Source organism: Manacus candei, unplaced genomic scaffold, assembly GCF_025592945.1.
Source record: "Manacus candei isolate 608988 ecotype Guabito, Panama unplaced genomic scaffold, ASM2559294v1 h1tg000019l, whole genome shotgun sequence".
Lineage (NCBI taxonomy): Eukaryota > Metazoa > Chordata > Aves > Passeriformes > Pipridae > Manacus > Manacus candei.
The window spans coordinates 2,310,888-2,327,928 of record NW_026138067.1 but is presented as its reverse complement, the minus strand read 5'-3'; the positions used below and the strand labels follow the sequence as shown (position 1 = coordinate 2,327,928).

Here is a 17,041-nt window from a genome sequence, read left to right as displayed (position 1 = left end):
ACCTCAGTCACACTGCTGAGAGTGCTCTCAACTTCCATGGCTTTCAGTAAGAGATGATAGAGATGGTGTTCACTCTCGTAGTCCACAGGGTGGGTCAGGCTGAGCTCTCCGCTCTCTTGCCTCACCCTGAAGAGCCCAGAGGGGTTTGTCAGCAGAGTGTATGAAAGGGGCTGGCTCTGGAAAGAAACAGCCTCAACAACTGCTACTCTGTAAAGAATGAGAGAACAACTCTTTGCTTCCAAACAACAACAGTAGCTGTCTCCTGAGCACCTAGAGGAGGAAGATGATGAGGAGGAAAGGTGTCTTGCTCCCTCTCTGTTGATGCTTGCCTCAGCTTGCATTCAGACTAGAAATCCCTATGCTACAGAGAGTTGACCTACCCTCTCTTCTCTCCCCAAACTTATCCGCTGACATAGCAGGGCTGGGATAACAGCCCATTTTAACCCCCCCTAACATTAAAACATCTTTTTCTTTCCTATTGTACCCTTCTAAATACTTGACAGTAGTAACTAATATACCTTCAGTTTCAGAGATAGGTGACCTACTATACTTCTGAGTTTTTCTGAAGTTGTATATTCAGAAAAGGAACAGGTTCAGAGATGGATGGGAAACCCATGAAGCACAGAGTTTTTCAGATCCTGCTGTCCACCTTGGTAGGACATGAAAGATATGTTTGCCTCCATACAGTGACTTAGGTTTTGAAGCTCCATCTCTCACACCAGTCTCTGACCATCATGACAATACATTTTCAGCTCATCTCACTGGAAGCTCCAGGGAAGGAGAAAAATTTCCCTCCTCCTTCCCATTCAGTCCCTTTTAAGGACTAAGTGGGGCATCTCCAGCAATTTTTCCTACTTCATCAGCTTATTTTGAGGTTTTCTACTCCTTAAAGGCCCTATGGCCCTATGCTCCACCTGCTACTTGGTGCCTTAAAGCCCATTCTGCTCTCAAGCAGCTGAATAGTGACAATAAAGCCAGAGCCAGCTCAGGAGCATCTCCCCACTGTGAATTGGCTTAGCTACTCTTCATGCAACAGCAGAGCCCCTTGAAGACTCAGCTTTATCTATTTGCACTTCACACTGGTGCTGTTATCTCAAGAGTCTGGCAACAACTTGTCTTTCTAAAAATTTAAGTCAAATGGGACACGAACAACTCCAAATCTAGTTAATTAAAAGTCTACTTTTCAAGCATTCGTTTACATCTCCAGGAGATGCATAGCCAGTAGGTTGGCTGTTCTAATTCACAGTGCAATGTGCTAAGACCCCAGAAACATTAAAATAATTCCAGCATCCCAGACTACATCCCACGTTCCACACTGGAGACTCTGGAACACCAGATCAGGCATAACTTCTTTTAGAAAACACAATGTTATTTTAAAAGTGTAATAGACAAATGCATACTTGTAGCCCTGAGAAGCAAAACCACAAGTTTCACTCTACTGTGCTCTCTCTAAATTGAAGCTCCTCTCAGACTGCAGGGAGGGAGCTCACCTAACAAAGTACAACTTACTTCTCTCCTGCTGGAGTATTCTCAGGCACGAACACACTGTAGGACATGTTAGTGAACTGTGGAGGTCGGGAGCCTGCCAGGATAGAAATGGAGGCATAGGGGCTTTTGTTGCCGTACTCATCGGTGGCTTCCACAGTAACCACATACTCCTTGTTCCATGTCAAAGGCAAGCCAGTCGTCATGATGATGCCAGTACCCTTATCCACTCGGAATCGTTCTTCGCCACCTGTCAATACATTTACAAAGCTGGTCTGAGAAATGCCCCACGGCAAGAACATTTCCATCTTCACCATTTTAAGGTAAGCTATCCTCAAATCGTCTGCCTGTGTCCCTGCATGCATTTCTTTTTTCCTCTCCAGTTGTGTACCTTATCTGTCACCCACACTGTGTTCTGGTGACCAGTGCAGTGTTAAAGAGACAAGAACATGTAAGAAATGAAGCCTTAAGCTAACAGTAAGGCTGCAATCAATTTAAAAATACAAGTAAAGCAAAGAAAATGGCAACAAGAAAGATTCCCATCCATGTAACTGTTACTTAAAGCACTTACAGCTTCTACTTTCTGTACCTACTGTATCTATAAGGATTCCCCAAGGGAAAAATCTATCAATTAAATTGTAAAATGGGAACTTGCTAAGAAACATCTGCAACTCAACAGAATTTTACCTTTTTCTTCAGAACAGACCTACCTGCAATGAGTGTGTAAGTTATCCCAGCACTGGCATTTTCATTGTTACTGTGATGTGCGACAAGCTGGTAGATGAGAGTGCCCTTTCGTGCATCTGGATCCACACGTGCCAGGTAGGGGTATGGGTACATGCCCCAGGACAGGAGTTCATCTTCTGGGGCAAAGAGTGTCACATGACAGAGGTACCAGTCATTATCTGCAAAAGATGCATGGATTTCTGGACAGCTTGCTCACAAACTTTAGTCAGGAATTTTCTGATCTTATTCATTAATATCTGTAAAAATCTTCCACTGCAAAGAACCCATGGAGAATTAATTACAGTATTTTTACCTCTAGGGACACCTAAGTTCAAACCTTTTGGACTTACATCAAGTTGCTAACAGATGCTAAAGGTTTATATGGGCTTCTTGAAGAAATTTTCCTGAGCACATTTGTGTTCCAAAGGAGGCTTTGGGATTTGACTTCAAATCAAAATGAATATATTACTGAATATATAAAATAAATTTGAATGAAAAAATAAACTAAATGTAGAAAGGGGGGAGTAGAAAATACATATGAGAAATGCATGTCTTCTGTCTGAAAAAATATGATCACATACTTGAACAAACTGCACTGAGGTTTCAGGTCTGTTAAGGACTATACCACTGTCAAAAGAAACACCCACCAGTGTACTTGTGTCTCATACAGAAAATCCTTGATCTCTGCCTTCAGCCAGGCCACATTTCACACAGGCTGGAAGAAGACAGGAGCACATGGGCAAAAACAGCACCAAGGCAAGAAATAAGCCAGAAATTCCAAATAATTTTAACTGTAGACCTCAGGGATCTGATACTAAATAAAAGACTACCCATAGATAGAGACATCTGCTAATATGCAAGGCCTGTATTGACGAGCAGCCTTACCCCACAGTAAAAATATATGCTGGGCAAATTTCCCAGAGGTCATCATTCCCAGGAAGGAAAGAACTTAATTGAAGTTTTTTTGGGTTTCAAAAACACATAAAATCATTTAAGACATGGTTTCTTCAGCTAAAGGAAATTCTTAGATTACATGGTTTCTGGTTTCCTAATATGCCAACACTGCTTACACCGGAACATTGGTTAATTTTTTTTTCCCTGTATTGCTGTGGAAGACAAGGCACAACCCACAGCATGAGCCAGTGGCTCATGAGAGCAGCTGTAGCAGTCAGTATTTTATCTATAGCTGAGAGGTGGGGCTGAGAAACACGTCTTAATTAAGCCAGCTACAGACAGCATCATTTTGGTACAGCCAAATAACAGAACGAAAGCTTTTAGGCACAGAGCATTTAAAGATCTTTTTGTTCATTCATTGGTCTAATTCAGGCAGTTCTAATTTCTGCAGAGATGAATATCTAGCCAAGCATTTTTCCCATTTAGTCAAACCTAGAGAATTATTTCAAAAATTATAATATTGCTTCATGTAGGTGATCCAAGTGTTAAATACAAATTAATAAGGAGGTCCTAATCCTGCTGTAAGAATTGTAAAACCCAGTTAAAGTCTGCCCTAAAACAGAGCTTTTTGTTTCAAAAAAGACAGACAAAGTAAAAAATTTCGCTGAGTTCAGGACACCATATCAGGGGAAATATATGTGTGGTTCAAATTAACCATAATCTTCTGGACTTTTAAAAAAAAATCACCTTCCCTCTCTCTGAAACGTGTATTTAAGTAGAAACATAGAAGAGTTTAGGTTGGAAAAGACCTGTAAGATCATCGAGTCCCACTATTAACGTGGTACTGCCAAGTCCACAACTAAGCCTGGGAATCCCATCCCTGGAAGTTGATATGGCACTCAAGGACATGGTTTATTGGTGAACATGGTGGTGGTGTTGGGTTGACAGTTGGACTTGATGATTTTAAAGGTCTTTTCCAACCTTAATGATTCTGTGATTCTATGAAACCATGTCCCTAAGTGCCATATCCACATACCTTTTCGATAACTCCAGGGATGGTGACTCAACCACTTCCCTGGGCAGCCTGTTCCAATGCTTGACCTCCCTTTCCATGAAGAATTTTTTCCCTAACATCCAATCTAAACCTCCCCTGGCACAACTTGAGGCCATTTCCTCTTGTCCTGTCACTTGTTACTTGAGAGGAGAGTGACCACTCCCTTGCTACAACTTCCTTTCATGGAGTTGTAGACAGTGATAAGGTTCCCCCTGAGCCTCCTCTTCTCCAGGCTGAACAACCGCAGCTCCCTCAGCCTCTCCTCACAGGACTTGTGCTCCAGACTCTTTATCAGCTCCGTTGCCCTTCTCTGGAGTCACTCCAGCATCTCAATGTCTTTCTTGTAGTGAGGAACCCAGAACTGGACACAGAACTTGAGTTGCGGACTCACCAGTGCCAAGTAGAGGGGAAGAATCACTGCTCTGATCCTGCTGGCTACACTATTTTTGATACAGACCAGGATGCTCTTGGTCTTCTTGGCCACCTGGGCACACTGTTGGCTCATGTTCAGCCCTCTACGAACCTTGGTAAAATTGTGACACTTAGGAAAGCCTCGGATCACCTCTTCATGGGATGGCTGAGGTTGGCAGGTACCTCTGGAGGTCATCCTGGTCCAACCACTCCCAAGCCAGACTACCTAGACCTGGCTGCTCAGGACCATGTCCATATGGCTTTTGAATATCTCCAAGGAAGGAGACTCCAAAACCTCCCTGAGCAACCCAGTGAACTAAAGTTCTGGGGAGTGGATTTCAAGAAAGATGTGGACCAACTGGCAAGTGTCCAGAGAAGAGCCAAGAGCACAAACAGAAAACATCAAGAGAGGTGGAAAGACCTGGAGATTTTCAGGAGACTACAAGAGATATGCCAACATTACTATAAGACGCTGAAAGACTGATGTATGAAGTCAGTCAGTTGTTCCCTAACCTGCAAACCAAAAAGTAACAAACTCTCATTCCCAAGGAAAAGATTGGCATTAGATGCTGTGGGTGGGATCTTGGAGCATGTTTTTGATTATAAAAATAATGGAGCATTTGATAGTTTCCAGAGAGGTGAGACAGCATCCATCACTGAGATCTTTAAGACCTGACTAAATAAATATCTTCTGGCAATCACTTTGTTGTTGCAAAGCCTGCCTCTAGGCAGAGGCACAGTAGCAGCAAGACTGTTAAATCCTTTCCATCATACATTAATTTCCCTGCCTTTCAGCTTTTGCATCTCATTGATTTCTGAGGCATACATGTCCACATGTCACTCATTCGCTTGCAGCTTGAGGGAACTCATAGCATAAACATTCTTTGGACCATGTGTTTTATTTTGCTGTTTGCTTAAGGGTAAGAAGTGAGGGAAGGAGCAAACACCACTCTAGAAACATCCAGCACCACACATGAAAGGAAAGACATGGGATGAGGCCAAACCTGGAGGGCTGTGGTACAGCAGCAAGGAGGAATGTCTTTCTGCAGCTGAGACCTGGCTCACTCCTTCATGCCCTCAGCATTTATTGCAGATTTTCAGGCTTGAAGCTGTTTTCTTCATGCAAGTAAACAAAATTTAAATTGAAGCAACCTGCAAGCATGCTGACAAAACAGCCTGGGTTATATGCACACAGATCAGAGCTCTAATTCTAACAGGGAATAAATGGAAGAAAAGATAGTTACAAAGAGCAGATCTTTGTTGGAGCAAGTCCAAAACCCTAAAAAAGCAGTGTTGAACATGGTCTGGAGACTAAGAAGGGGTCAGTCAAACAGCACGAAGTTCCCCTATCACACAGAAAGAGCTGTTCAGAAGCAGCACTACCAGTATGGACATTTCTGTTCTGGTAGTTCCCCTTTATGCACACATCAGATGTGAGAAACTCAAGGATTTTAAGGTGTTACAGATACATGACAATCAAATACTATGGAAAATTATCACATTGACTTGAAACAAATCAGTGAAACAAAACCAGTCTGGATAAAGTAGATATTTTCCCCAGCAATGCATTATTTTTTCAGTTGCCATAACTGGAAAGACGTTAACAGATCAAGCCTCCAAAATCAATAATGTTTTATTTTGTTCCTGACACAACCAGAGCATCCGATTAAATCAAAATGCAACATCACTATGTTGCAGCTCACCCATTTTGTCAATATGAATCATCCACTGAAAGGAAGGAAATAATCAGGAAACCAGGCTCTATAGCCTGTGAAACAGGACAATCAACAGGATAAAACACCTGGCACCACACATTGGAAAGAGTCTTGGTATGATCGGTCTAGAAGATAATATTAAGGAGGGCTGATTTCCCTGGAGATATTGGTGTATGCCCAAGGCCTCAGCTTTAACTTGTGCTAACATTTAGGAAAGGCATGTTAACAAAAGGATGTCAACCAGTCACCAGTTAAGAGGAACCTAAGTAAAAAGGTTAGGATGTAGAAAGTGCAAGAATGGGGCAACTCACCACACAGCCATCCAAGCAGTGATGAGCTGCGAGGTTTCTGCCTTTGAGGGCTAAACACACTTCACCAGATCAGAGCAGATTTACCTGCACCATCCTTAGACAAGAGCATGAAAGCAAAGAAAGAACTGGAAAAGGTTTTGAAACTGCAAGTGGCTATTCTTGCAAGTCTGTATCAATTCCTCGTTCCTCTAATCATTTAGTTTTCTCCCTTAACAAAAGGAGGAAACTTGATAGAAGTAATTTTCTTTTCCTGAGATGAGGATTAGAGCTGCACTGGCTGATATGGGTTTGATGGAACTAATGTTGAGAAGTTGAGAAGTAAAAAATGTGCTTCTATGCCCTCTGTCAAAATGAATCATTTGAATTTAAAAGAGACATCATGGTATTTGAAGAAGTTTCTGAAGTACCAGGCTTGACAGGACACCAAGGTGGGATGTCTACAAAGCCCCTCATTGTGCTGTCAGGCTACACCACTAGTCTTCAGTGGTAGGGCAAGATATCAGGAGTTTGGCTCGTTATTGAATCACAACCAATAAATCTACACCTGACAAATGGTTACTATAATGCTAAAAGACCCTTGTCATCTTCAGGACTGAAACACAAAATTAGTTTCAAATGAGCTGTATTTCCTCAAATTAAAAATTGCAGCCAGAGCATGATGCATTAACACTGCACTTGGACGTGAAATAGGCGGATCCACCCCCTATTTCCAAGATCTGTAGCAGAAACCAGACTGTCTGCTTGCCACAAGAAATTGGATTTTTTTTTTAATGTTTAATGTTATAGTCATCAGAGGTTAAAACGTGCAGCTCATGCTCCAGTCTCCTAAAGATATGACAGATCTGAGGAGCCTCAAGAAAGATCAGGGGAAGGAAAACAAAGGGGATTTGTGCACAAAGGCAAGAGAAAACATGAGACAAATTGGAAACCACAATCCTTTGAATTTAAGGATACTACATTTCACACCTCCTCCCCAACACAGAATAATTTAAAGATAAGCCACTGACAATGATGAATATTTCCCTTCCCTTAGGTAGCAGCCCTATCCCCTTGAAGAGGCTCCAGTGAAGAGGACAAGGAGACAAGACTGCCTGCTCTTCTGGAGAGCAGAGAAAAGGTCTCTGGCTGCCATCACTGACATTTCTGCAAGTCAACAGGGCTAGAAAAGGATTGGAACACCAAGCAGAGTTAAATAAACCACAGGCGTGAGGGCTTAGGCTTAGGCATTGAGAGGCAGCTTATACTCTCCTTTAAAGCTAAAGACAGTCAATTCTCTTTAATTTTTAAATTATTTTTTTCTTTCAAGCACTTTTCACTTTTCTCACTCAGATTTTTTAAGACAGTATAGATGGGAATAATCTACTTAAGGATATTTAAACTTTTTAAAAAAGGCAGTAATTAATCTTTAAGCAGAGTTCATTATTACTCTTAGAAATTTAGCATTTTAGTGATACTTCTAGTGATATTTACACAGTCATGCTGTCCACTGTGCCTCTCTCTCCTGCCCAAGCTTTTGAGTCTGGTGGCAAATTCATTCTTACAAACTTGAACATCAGCAGCTGGCCAGAAGATGGGCATCCCAAATAAAGGTGTTCACTGAGGAAAAGGAAAAGAGAAAGCATCTTTTCCTAGGTCTCGAGGAGTAGTCCAGTCAGCAACACCTATGATGCTCATGCCTCTGCCCCAGCACAAGCTGTCCCTCCCACTGGCAGAAGTGCAGGGCCATGAAGGAGCTCTCACAGCAGGGAAAGCCTTCAGGACACAGATCGCCCCTTCAAAATTAAAGGCTTAAGTTTATTAATTTCTTTTCTCCAATTCTTACAAAAATTGGCATGGGGAGGACTTTTAGTATAGCTACTCTGTCATGAACATGATGTGTCAGCTCCACCTCAAACACTGATGAGATTCCTGAGGGTGACGTTTCTATTCATTAACAGATCTGGTCTCACAAATACACCTAAGGTTTGGATACAATGCTCAGGAGTATCATATCCTCTTGCAACACACTGTGGCACTGATTGGACTTACGTTGGACCGAGCACAGAGTGCTGTATCTTGAAGGCAAAGCAATACCCTTACCATCACAGTTATGGCAATAGGCCTGTTTATTCCCTTGGCAGTCCACCAACAACTACATCAACTTCTGGATGAAGAGCCCACAGCCACAGTACACCTGGGCAATGTGATTATACCAACTGCCTCGTCTAAAGCTATGAGAGTGGGTTTCAATTTTCCCTTCTTGGTTAACCACAACCAGCAAGCTTGACAGAGCAGCATGCAGAGATCACTTTGCATTATTTTCATGACTATTTCTTAATATACACCAGCCCCTGGGCACGTTTTCTACTCATACATCACCTCAGCAATTTTAGGAGGCAAGGTCTTGCTTTTCTCAATACTAACTGTAGGCTCATCCAGTGGGACCATGGAGCTAAAAGGCGATTGCAGGTGCTACTGCACACACGAGTAACAAAGAGAAATCTTCAGCCAATTTTTCACTTTCCGTGTGGATGCACAGCTACTGCAGGTACCTCCACCACACTGGGTGTTTGAGACACCTATGACATTTGTTGGGTAGCAAAGACATCACTGCAGGCAGATATCTGTACATCACAGGAAAAGCTTCAGGCAGATGTGGGGAACAGGACTTCAAAATCCATCTTATCTTTACTGCTGCCACATCCCTAGCCTTTAAAGCCTGATTGTGGTGTCATCCTCTAGTTTTTAAAATGTTTTAATTTTGTTGTTTGTTTCCAGAGGAAAGCTCTGAAGCACTCTCAGACCTGTGATCATGGAAGCAGCACCAACAAAACCCCCAAACCAAACAAAAAAGCCCCCAGTTCCTGAGCTAAAAGTCTAGTAGAGTTGAAGAACAGGGCTAAGAAATTGTGTTCCTTCCCTTTTTGAAGCATGATAGACACAGTCCTAAATGTAAAGCCTCTACACAGTGTGCACCAGTACCTATGGCCAGCATCAGAAAGGACAGCTGTGGGGGCAGAGGAGGAAATAGTTGTGCAGCCACACACGTCGCACCCTGTGTAAGTTGGTAACAAGAACGAGGACTTGGGTAGGTACTTGCAGGTGTGCATGAACAGAGGAAGACTTAGAAGAGGAATGGACCTTCAACCCTTTCAACTCTTCCTCACCACCCCCAGCCTTTCCACAGGCTACACACTGTTCTGAACTCCAGGTCTGATTCATAACTACACTCATGCAGAGCCTGGAACAGCAAGGCTTTGAGAGACAGACAAAGGCAACCTGCTGCCAGGTTCCTAAAGAAGATGCAAACTGCTCCATGTAGGTAAGACAAGCCACAAAAGTTGTGCAAACCTCTTTGCAATGCATGGTCCGTGTACCGAGTGTATATTCAATGGGAGAAGAATTGTGTTTTCACAGTGCCTGCTACAGTGTACCCACAAAACAGATAGTAGCCCCCTACCTATCACTGCTATAAGTGCTACTGAGCAGCAGGGAGGATTCAGAAGGTTATTGCAGTCTACATTCAATTTATTTCAGTGTCTTAACTGTTCACATGAATACCCTGTCTTCCTAGGACTAGTGCCAAAAAGCCTTGCTTTTCCTGATAAAAAAAAAAAAAGAACAAACCAAAAAAACCCAAGTCAAACCAAACTAAAACAAAAAACAAACAAACAAACAAAAAACCCCCCAAAACCCCCAAACCAAACAACAAAACAACCAAAAAAACCAAAACAACCAAAAAAACCAAAAAACCAAAACAACCACCCCCCAAAAAAAACCCCAACACTTCCAAAACCCCAAGACATGCTCCCCTGGAGAAGCAGCAACTTTGAAATGCCTAAGTGCATTCATGACTTACATAAGAAATGGCAATTAATAAGGGTCCAATAGCTTTGTTTTTCAATTAAAGAGACGATTAAAAGTTTGGCACACGCTCCATAATATTGATTACAATGTGATTCACTGTTAATTACATTTAGTAAGAGGCATGAGGAGAAATGAGGAGCAGACCAAAGTTAATTCTGTTTGACAGTTCACCAGGTTCCTTCAGATAAAAAAAATGGATGCTCAAATCCTCTCAGCATTTCATCATAATTCTGTAAAATAAGCAGCCAGAAAAAGATCCCAAGTTTGTTACTGTACAAAGTTATGAGATAGTTTTGATTTTCAAAGTAGCTTAAAGGAGTGTCTAAATGACCTTGTCCCACTTGATCATCGAATTCCTTTCTCCCTGGGGCTCATCTCTCATCAATACATTATCAGTGCACAGACAGTGGTAAAAACATGCTGTACACCACCAGATTGGAGAGGACAACACAATTAATCATTTGTTGAACACTGCTCACAAGGTTATTTGCTTTCATTATAAATAAGCAAGATGGTCAAGCAACGTGTCCCCTTTCCAACTCCATCTTTAACTTGAATGAGAAGTTCTACTTTAAATATTGGGTGATATGTTTAAAGCTAGTACCTAGAAATACTGTGCAGAGTTTTTCTAATGTTAAATGTTTGTCACTTGCACAACTCATCACATTCCTGAAAGAATAAGTTTCTCAGGCAGGTGGCTCCAGGATTCTGAGGCCACACACAGCACATGATGGTAAAAGGTCACAACCCCCAGCATGTTCCAGCACGTTTATTTTCCTCCCAGCTCTATGTTTCACATTTTCTGAGCACTAGGCTTAAAATCCATTTATAGAAAACATTAAATATTCCCTCTACAGTAAAGTTGCAAACATCTAAGAAAAAAACCAAGCAAATAATACAAAACAAACCCAAGCAAATGATAATCAGTAATGTTATCAGAGACCTGATCTATAGCTACAAACACACAATAAAACTTACTCTGAATAATACAAAAGTAACACATGGAAAGCATGGCTTGTGAACCCACAACACATCTCGAGTTCAACACAGTTTAAGAAATTTATCAAGTCTAACCACTCTCCTTGCTGTGTTAGTAAAACCATACACGGTATACAAGCTGTCGATATATAGAGGACTTAAACAGTTGTATAAAGGTATCTCCATTTAGTTCTGCACACCAACTCCTAGGATTCTAGATTAAGATGATTTTGGGGTTTTGCTTGTCCTAAGTTCATTGACATTTATTTTGCAGTGACTCCTTTCCCCTCCCATGCACTGCTCTGCCAGAGCTGTAGCTGACCCCCAGCATCATTCGGCGCAGTTCAGCGGCCAGGCGCAGAGGGCTCTTCCAGCGCAGGGGGCTGCAGCTGCAGGTCTGAAAGCGTCCACACCCAGGGCAGTGTCACCTCTCCCTTCCCAGGTCACAGAGGACCACAGCGGCAGAAAAGGATTTCTGCTAACTGCTCCCACAATAGACAAACTATCTATCCTGGTGTGCCCCCTTTTTTAACAGGCTTTAACCATTTGATAACCCCTGAGCGGACGCCTCCAGTCCTACTAAAGTGAACCTGCTGTGACAAGAATTCCTTACAAAACAACATAACCAAAACACCATTCCCTACGTTTTCAGCTGCTCCTTCAAAGGCAGGACGCAAAAGCTCTGAGGGAGGTACCGGGAAAGAGCTGGCACATTTCCACACCTCCTACAGAGCCCGGGGGACAGCTCCCACAGCTGCCTGCGGCTTCCCGCGCCCCAGGAGCGCAGCATCACCGCGGCCGCGTCTCCTCAAGTGACAAGTGCCCGGCACGGCCGTGCCTGATCAGCATCCTCCTCCCTCGGAGCGACCCTTCATCCCCACCCATCCCTTTCGCGGCCATCCCGACCCACCTGGGCCAGACCCGCGGGGAAAAGCGACCCCGTCCCCGCCGCCCGTCCCGGACCGCTACCTGCTTCGCCGTCGCGGTGCACTTTGACCAGCACCTCCGCCCGGCCGCCCGCTCTCAGCTCCCGCCGCAGGTAGAGCCGCCCCGACGTCCTGTCGACGGCCACAGGGGTGTTGCCGGGAGAGACCAGCTCGAACCAGCCGCCGGCCGCCCGGTCTCCGCTCCGCGGGACGGTGAAGACGGTGTCGCCCGCCTTGGTCCCGCGGGGCAGTCGGGCCGTGTAGCGCCGGGTTCCGGGTCCCGGCGGCTGCAGCGAGCGCGGCCCCCGCCGCCGCCCCGCGCCCGCCGCCCCCCGCCCGCGCACAGCCAAGCGCAGGCACCGCGCGGGGCTGCGCAGGGGCCGCGGCCGCCCGTGATCGAGAGCGGCCACGCAGAGGCGGAGCCGGCGCAGCCCCAGCAGCGAGCCCACGGTCAGCACCTGCCCGCTGCGGGGCACCACGAAGAGCAGGCGGCTGCCGGCGCCCGGCGGCCAGGGGCGGTAGGTGAGGCGCGCGTTGGCGCCTTCATCACCGTCCGAGGCGCGGAGCCGGGCCACCTCCGTGCCCAGCGGGGCCAGCTCGTCCACCTCCAGCGGCCGCGCCGGCGGCAGCCGTGGCCGGTGGTCGTTGCGGTCCAGGACCCGGACCTGCAGCAGCGCCTCCCGGGGGGACCGTCCCGCCCGCCGCCGCAGCCGGAGTCCGTACTCGGGCTGCGCCTCCCGGTCCAGGCGCTCGGCCGTGAGGAGCAGCAGCAGCCCCCGCCCGCTGCCCGGCCACCGCTGGACAGAGAAGCGCGAAGCGCCGTCTCCTTCCAGCGCCCACTCCCCGGCCGGCTCACCGGGGCCCAGCAGCCTCCGCAGCGGCACCCGCAAGCCCCGCACCCGGGTCCCCGCCGGGCTGTTCTCGGGCACCTGCCCGGAGAAGCGGAGCAGGCGGGGGGAGCCCCCGCAGCCCGGCCCCGCCGCCCCGCCGAGCAGCGGCAGCAGCAGCAGGACCGGGAGCAGCCCGCAGCCGCCCCGCCGCACCCGGCCCATCCCGCCGCTCCCGCCGAGCCGAGCGGAGCCCAGCACCCCACGAAGCCTCTCTGCGCCGCTCTCGCCGCGGGCACCCACGGCACGGGCAGCCCCGGCCAGTGACGGCCATGGGCGGGGACGGGGCGAGCCCGCCCCGCGTGGTCGAGGGGGGCGCCCGCCCGTGGCAAAGCCTACAACGTTGCCGGGCCAATCGCTCATCTTCCCCCTTTCCACATTGCCCGTGACGGTAATCGGTGAGTGATCCCTCCCTGTCCTTGTCTCAGCTCATAAACCTTCTGTTACATGTTCTCTCTCTTGTCCAGTTTCGAAGGGGAGTGATGGAGCAGCTTTGATGGGTGCCTGTCATTCAGCCGGCGTCAAACTTGCCACATGCATCCAGCTGCTTGCTCCCGCTCCTCCACAGGTAGAGAGGGCACAGTATAAGGAACTGTGCCTTCTAAGGGGGGGGGGGGGGGGGAGGGAGGGGGGCAATTTCGGGGAAAACGGCAGCCTCCTGCTCTCCTGAGCCTGTATTTAAAACAAGCCCCAGTCAAGCTACAAGAGTGACCAGTAGAAGAAACACAGGAAAAACCACTGTTGCATAAAGGATAGTGGGTCTTGGGATATTTGAATCATTGAAGAATAGTTGTGACCTAGTAGAAGTGCTTCTCTGACGTAAGCTGAGCTTGTCTTAGAAGCATGGCCTCTTAGAAATGCACATTTAGGTTGCTGCTCTGGAAGGAAAGATGCAATTTTAGCAGAAGGAGGAAGAGCAAACCATGTCTCAGCATACAGTACGAACACCACCACCAATTATCACTCTTAACATGTCAGTCTTTGGGCAAAATATTTTTGGAACAAGAATAGTGTGTGCTGTTGTTGAGAGCAACACTAAAATGGTCCTTTCTAAACTCAGCAAGCAAACGTATCGGTTCTGCTAAACATGCATAAAACAGTCTGGGCATGGGAATCATTGCATTGGTTAATCTGTGATCAATGGAAGCATGAATCCAAGCCAGACCACTGCAATGTCAATCGCTCCCTGCTACTCATCAAACCATCTTTCTACTAATAACAAGATCAACAGTATTTCCCTTCACACTATGACAGTAAAAGCTCAGGAACAGCCTTTTGCCGAGCCTCTGCATCCAGCTGGGCAAACTGTGTCAGCATTGTTCCAACAGAAACATCCCCTCTTCCTGTTTTGAACACGGGTTTGCTAGTTTTACTAGAAGGTTGTTAGGAGGGCAGGAGTGTTTGTTCCCAGCTGTGTTGTAACTTCAGTGATGACATATCTAGGCTGGAAGTGAAGCTCTGCTCAAGAAAGCCAGAACCCATTTCACGCAGCTTTAGTCAAATATTACAGGCAACAGTCAAAGGTGACAACCAGCTGCTAGATCTGCACCTCTGCCACTCGGGGAATTACCAGTGTAAGGAGAGGTAATCGTTGGGAGATCACATCTGTTATTACAAGCTGTTGGCCTTTATTTTTACCGCAGCAAGGGGAAGGGATGATAGTTTCTAAAATTCAGCATCATGTGAAATCTCACACTGGGACTGCAAAGTAAAACCAAATGGTTTTACAGAATGGTTTACCAGTAGCAACAGGAAAGTAACCATCAAGATCCATCCATGGTTAATGTGCTGTAGCAAGCTTCGAGTGTGTTATCTTTGCTCTTTGTGCCATAATTCCTTCCTTCACAAAGGCACTAGAAACCTCATTAACTTACAACACTTAATGAGCCAGCCAGACCATGCAAACAAATGTTCAGTTTAGGACAAGCTTAGATCAGTATGGAGACACAGTGCAGCAGTCCCTCTTTTAAGTGTGATGCATCCTTATAAAAACTTCCAACAAGCAAATTAAATCCTCTCAAAATCAAGTACCCATTTTTATCCTACATTACACTTTCCACTATCCTTTCTATTCTCTTATATTCAAGCATTTAGAAACATCCAGTTTTGCCTACAGCCTGTGAAGTTATAAACTGGATTTTATTCACAGTCTTCCCTCCCACCTATGAACCCATATATTGTTAATACATTAACACAGCATTTCGGTGATGCAAATTCAGACTTCTGCTGCATGTCACTCCCATTGCCCCAACTAAGATGTGTTAACCAGAGCAGAACCAGCAAAAACCTCGCCACTGCAGACACTCAGTAACACAACTCTGTTATTTGCAACATTCAGTTACACAAAACCTGTGCTATGACAAAACAAATGTATATATATTTGTGGATGCAGATCCTTGCAGATCCTACCCTACAATTTAAAGAGATACAAACACACTTGAGTGTAGCCATATTTTCCAAAGGAAAATATGTTCCATGTGTTCCTGCAAAACTGAAGCAGAATCCACAGAGATTGATAGAGGGTTAATCCAAGAGGTGATCTCAGTAAGGACAGCAGAGATGGCTCTTGACTTTGATAGGAAACAACACAGAGAAGAAATAAATACATATTATTATTTAAAATAAACTCCTTAGGTATCTTCAGGACACTGCCAGCTTCTATTGCCAAAGAATCAAAATTAAGTTTTCGGATTTTTCTCTATCAAACCTTATCTAGTGAACCGAGGACTGTGAAATGTAACCATTAAATCTAAGAACTGCTATTCAGAGGCCAAACTATCAGCAAGCCCAACAGCCTTCCTCTGTCCCTCCCTTGCAGCTGGGACAAGTCCCTAGAATGCAACCAGCAGTTTGGACTACAGCTCAGATTGTCATAAAATGGGTCAGCCTGGGAGGAGGAAAAAAAAAAAAGAAGAAAAAAAAGCAGCAGCATTTATCCGGGTGCTAACAATGCTGAAATAGATGGAAATGACAGTGTGTGTGTTTCAGAAATAAGTTTTCATGATGAAATGAAAACCAGACTTAATGCACCTTTCTAAAATTGCATAAATGGTTTAATCACTTCTGCCGCAGTGATTTTGTATTATTGCCTGGAGTTGAAGTCAGATCAGCCACGGAAACCACAGGCACTCTGTACAGCATCCAGCAATTACTCCAGGGAGACCACAGCTTCTGTGCTTGGGGTCTCATTGAGAGCGTAACATGGTGCAGTGAGGAGAAGGCAGCTGCATTCTTACCCATCCTTTGTCAACTTATTTCAGAGGGGAGAATGGCTTAAGGCATCACTTCATATTCACCCTCATTTTACAAAATATTCTGGTATTTATTGCAACAGTGTAAAAAAAAAGTCAGTCTTAGTATGTTTTGGGTCTTTCTATAACCAGTCAGTACAGTACCAGCAGGAGTCAAGGCTCGATGGTAGACAGTACAGTTGTAACTTTGAAACAAAGAAGAAGAAATTCCAAGGCATTGTAAAGCTGCTCAAAATTCTGAAAGTAAATATATATACTGATGGTGTGTTATAACATACTGAATAGTTCTGTAGTACTCGGGATTGCTTTATATTTGCATATTATATACATGCAATTTAATTCATAATGAGATGCATCTCATCACTGTTAAAAAATGTTGATCACGTTTGTTATCTAAGCAACCTGAAAGCATAGAGGGATTGAAATATGATAGTCTGAGTCACAGCAAAAATGGGAAAATCTAGGAAACTTGGTCCTACAAATAGATTACAGAGCTACCACTTAAGGAGCTATGTAATAACCCAAACCAACAGTAGTTTTACCTAACACATCTGAAA

The 17,041-nt window shown here is 45.1% G+C and overlaps 1 protein-coding gene across 1 annotated transcript in view; it reads right to left on the bottom strand.

Moving 5' to 3' along the window:
• Nucleotides 1-13,398, bottom strand: part of LOC127470134 (neural-cadherin-like) — a 54,352-nt gene extending 40,954 nt beyond the window's left edge. Inside the window, exons 1-4 of the mRNA XM_051785321.1 lie at nucleotides 12,390-13,398; nucleotides 2,196-2,390; nucleotides 1,510-1,735; nucleotides 3-207 (exon numbers count right to left, since the gene is read on the bottom strand). Coding sequence (XP_051641281.1) covers nucleotides 3-207; nucleotides 1,510-1,735; nucleotides 2,196-2,390; nucleotides 12,390-13,398 — 1,635 coding nt within the window. The remainder of the gene's footprint in view (nucleotides 1-2; nucleotides 208-1,509; nucleotides 1,736-2,195; nucleotides 2,391-12,389) is intronic.
• Nucleotides 13,399-17,041: the final 3,643 nt, after the last annotated feature.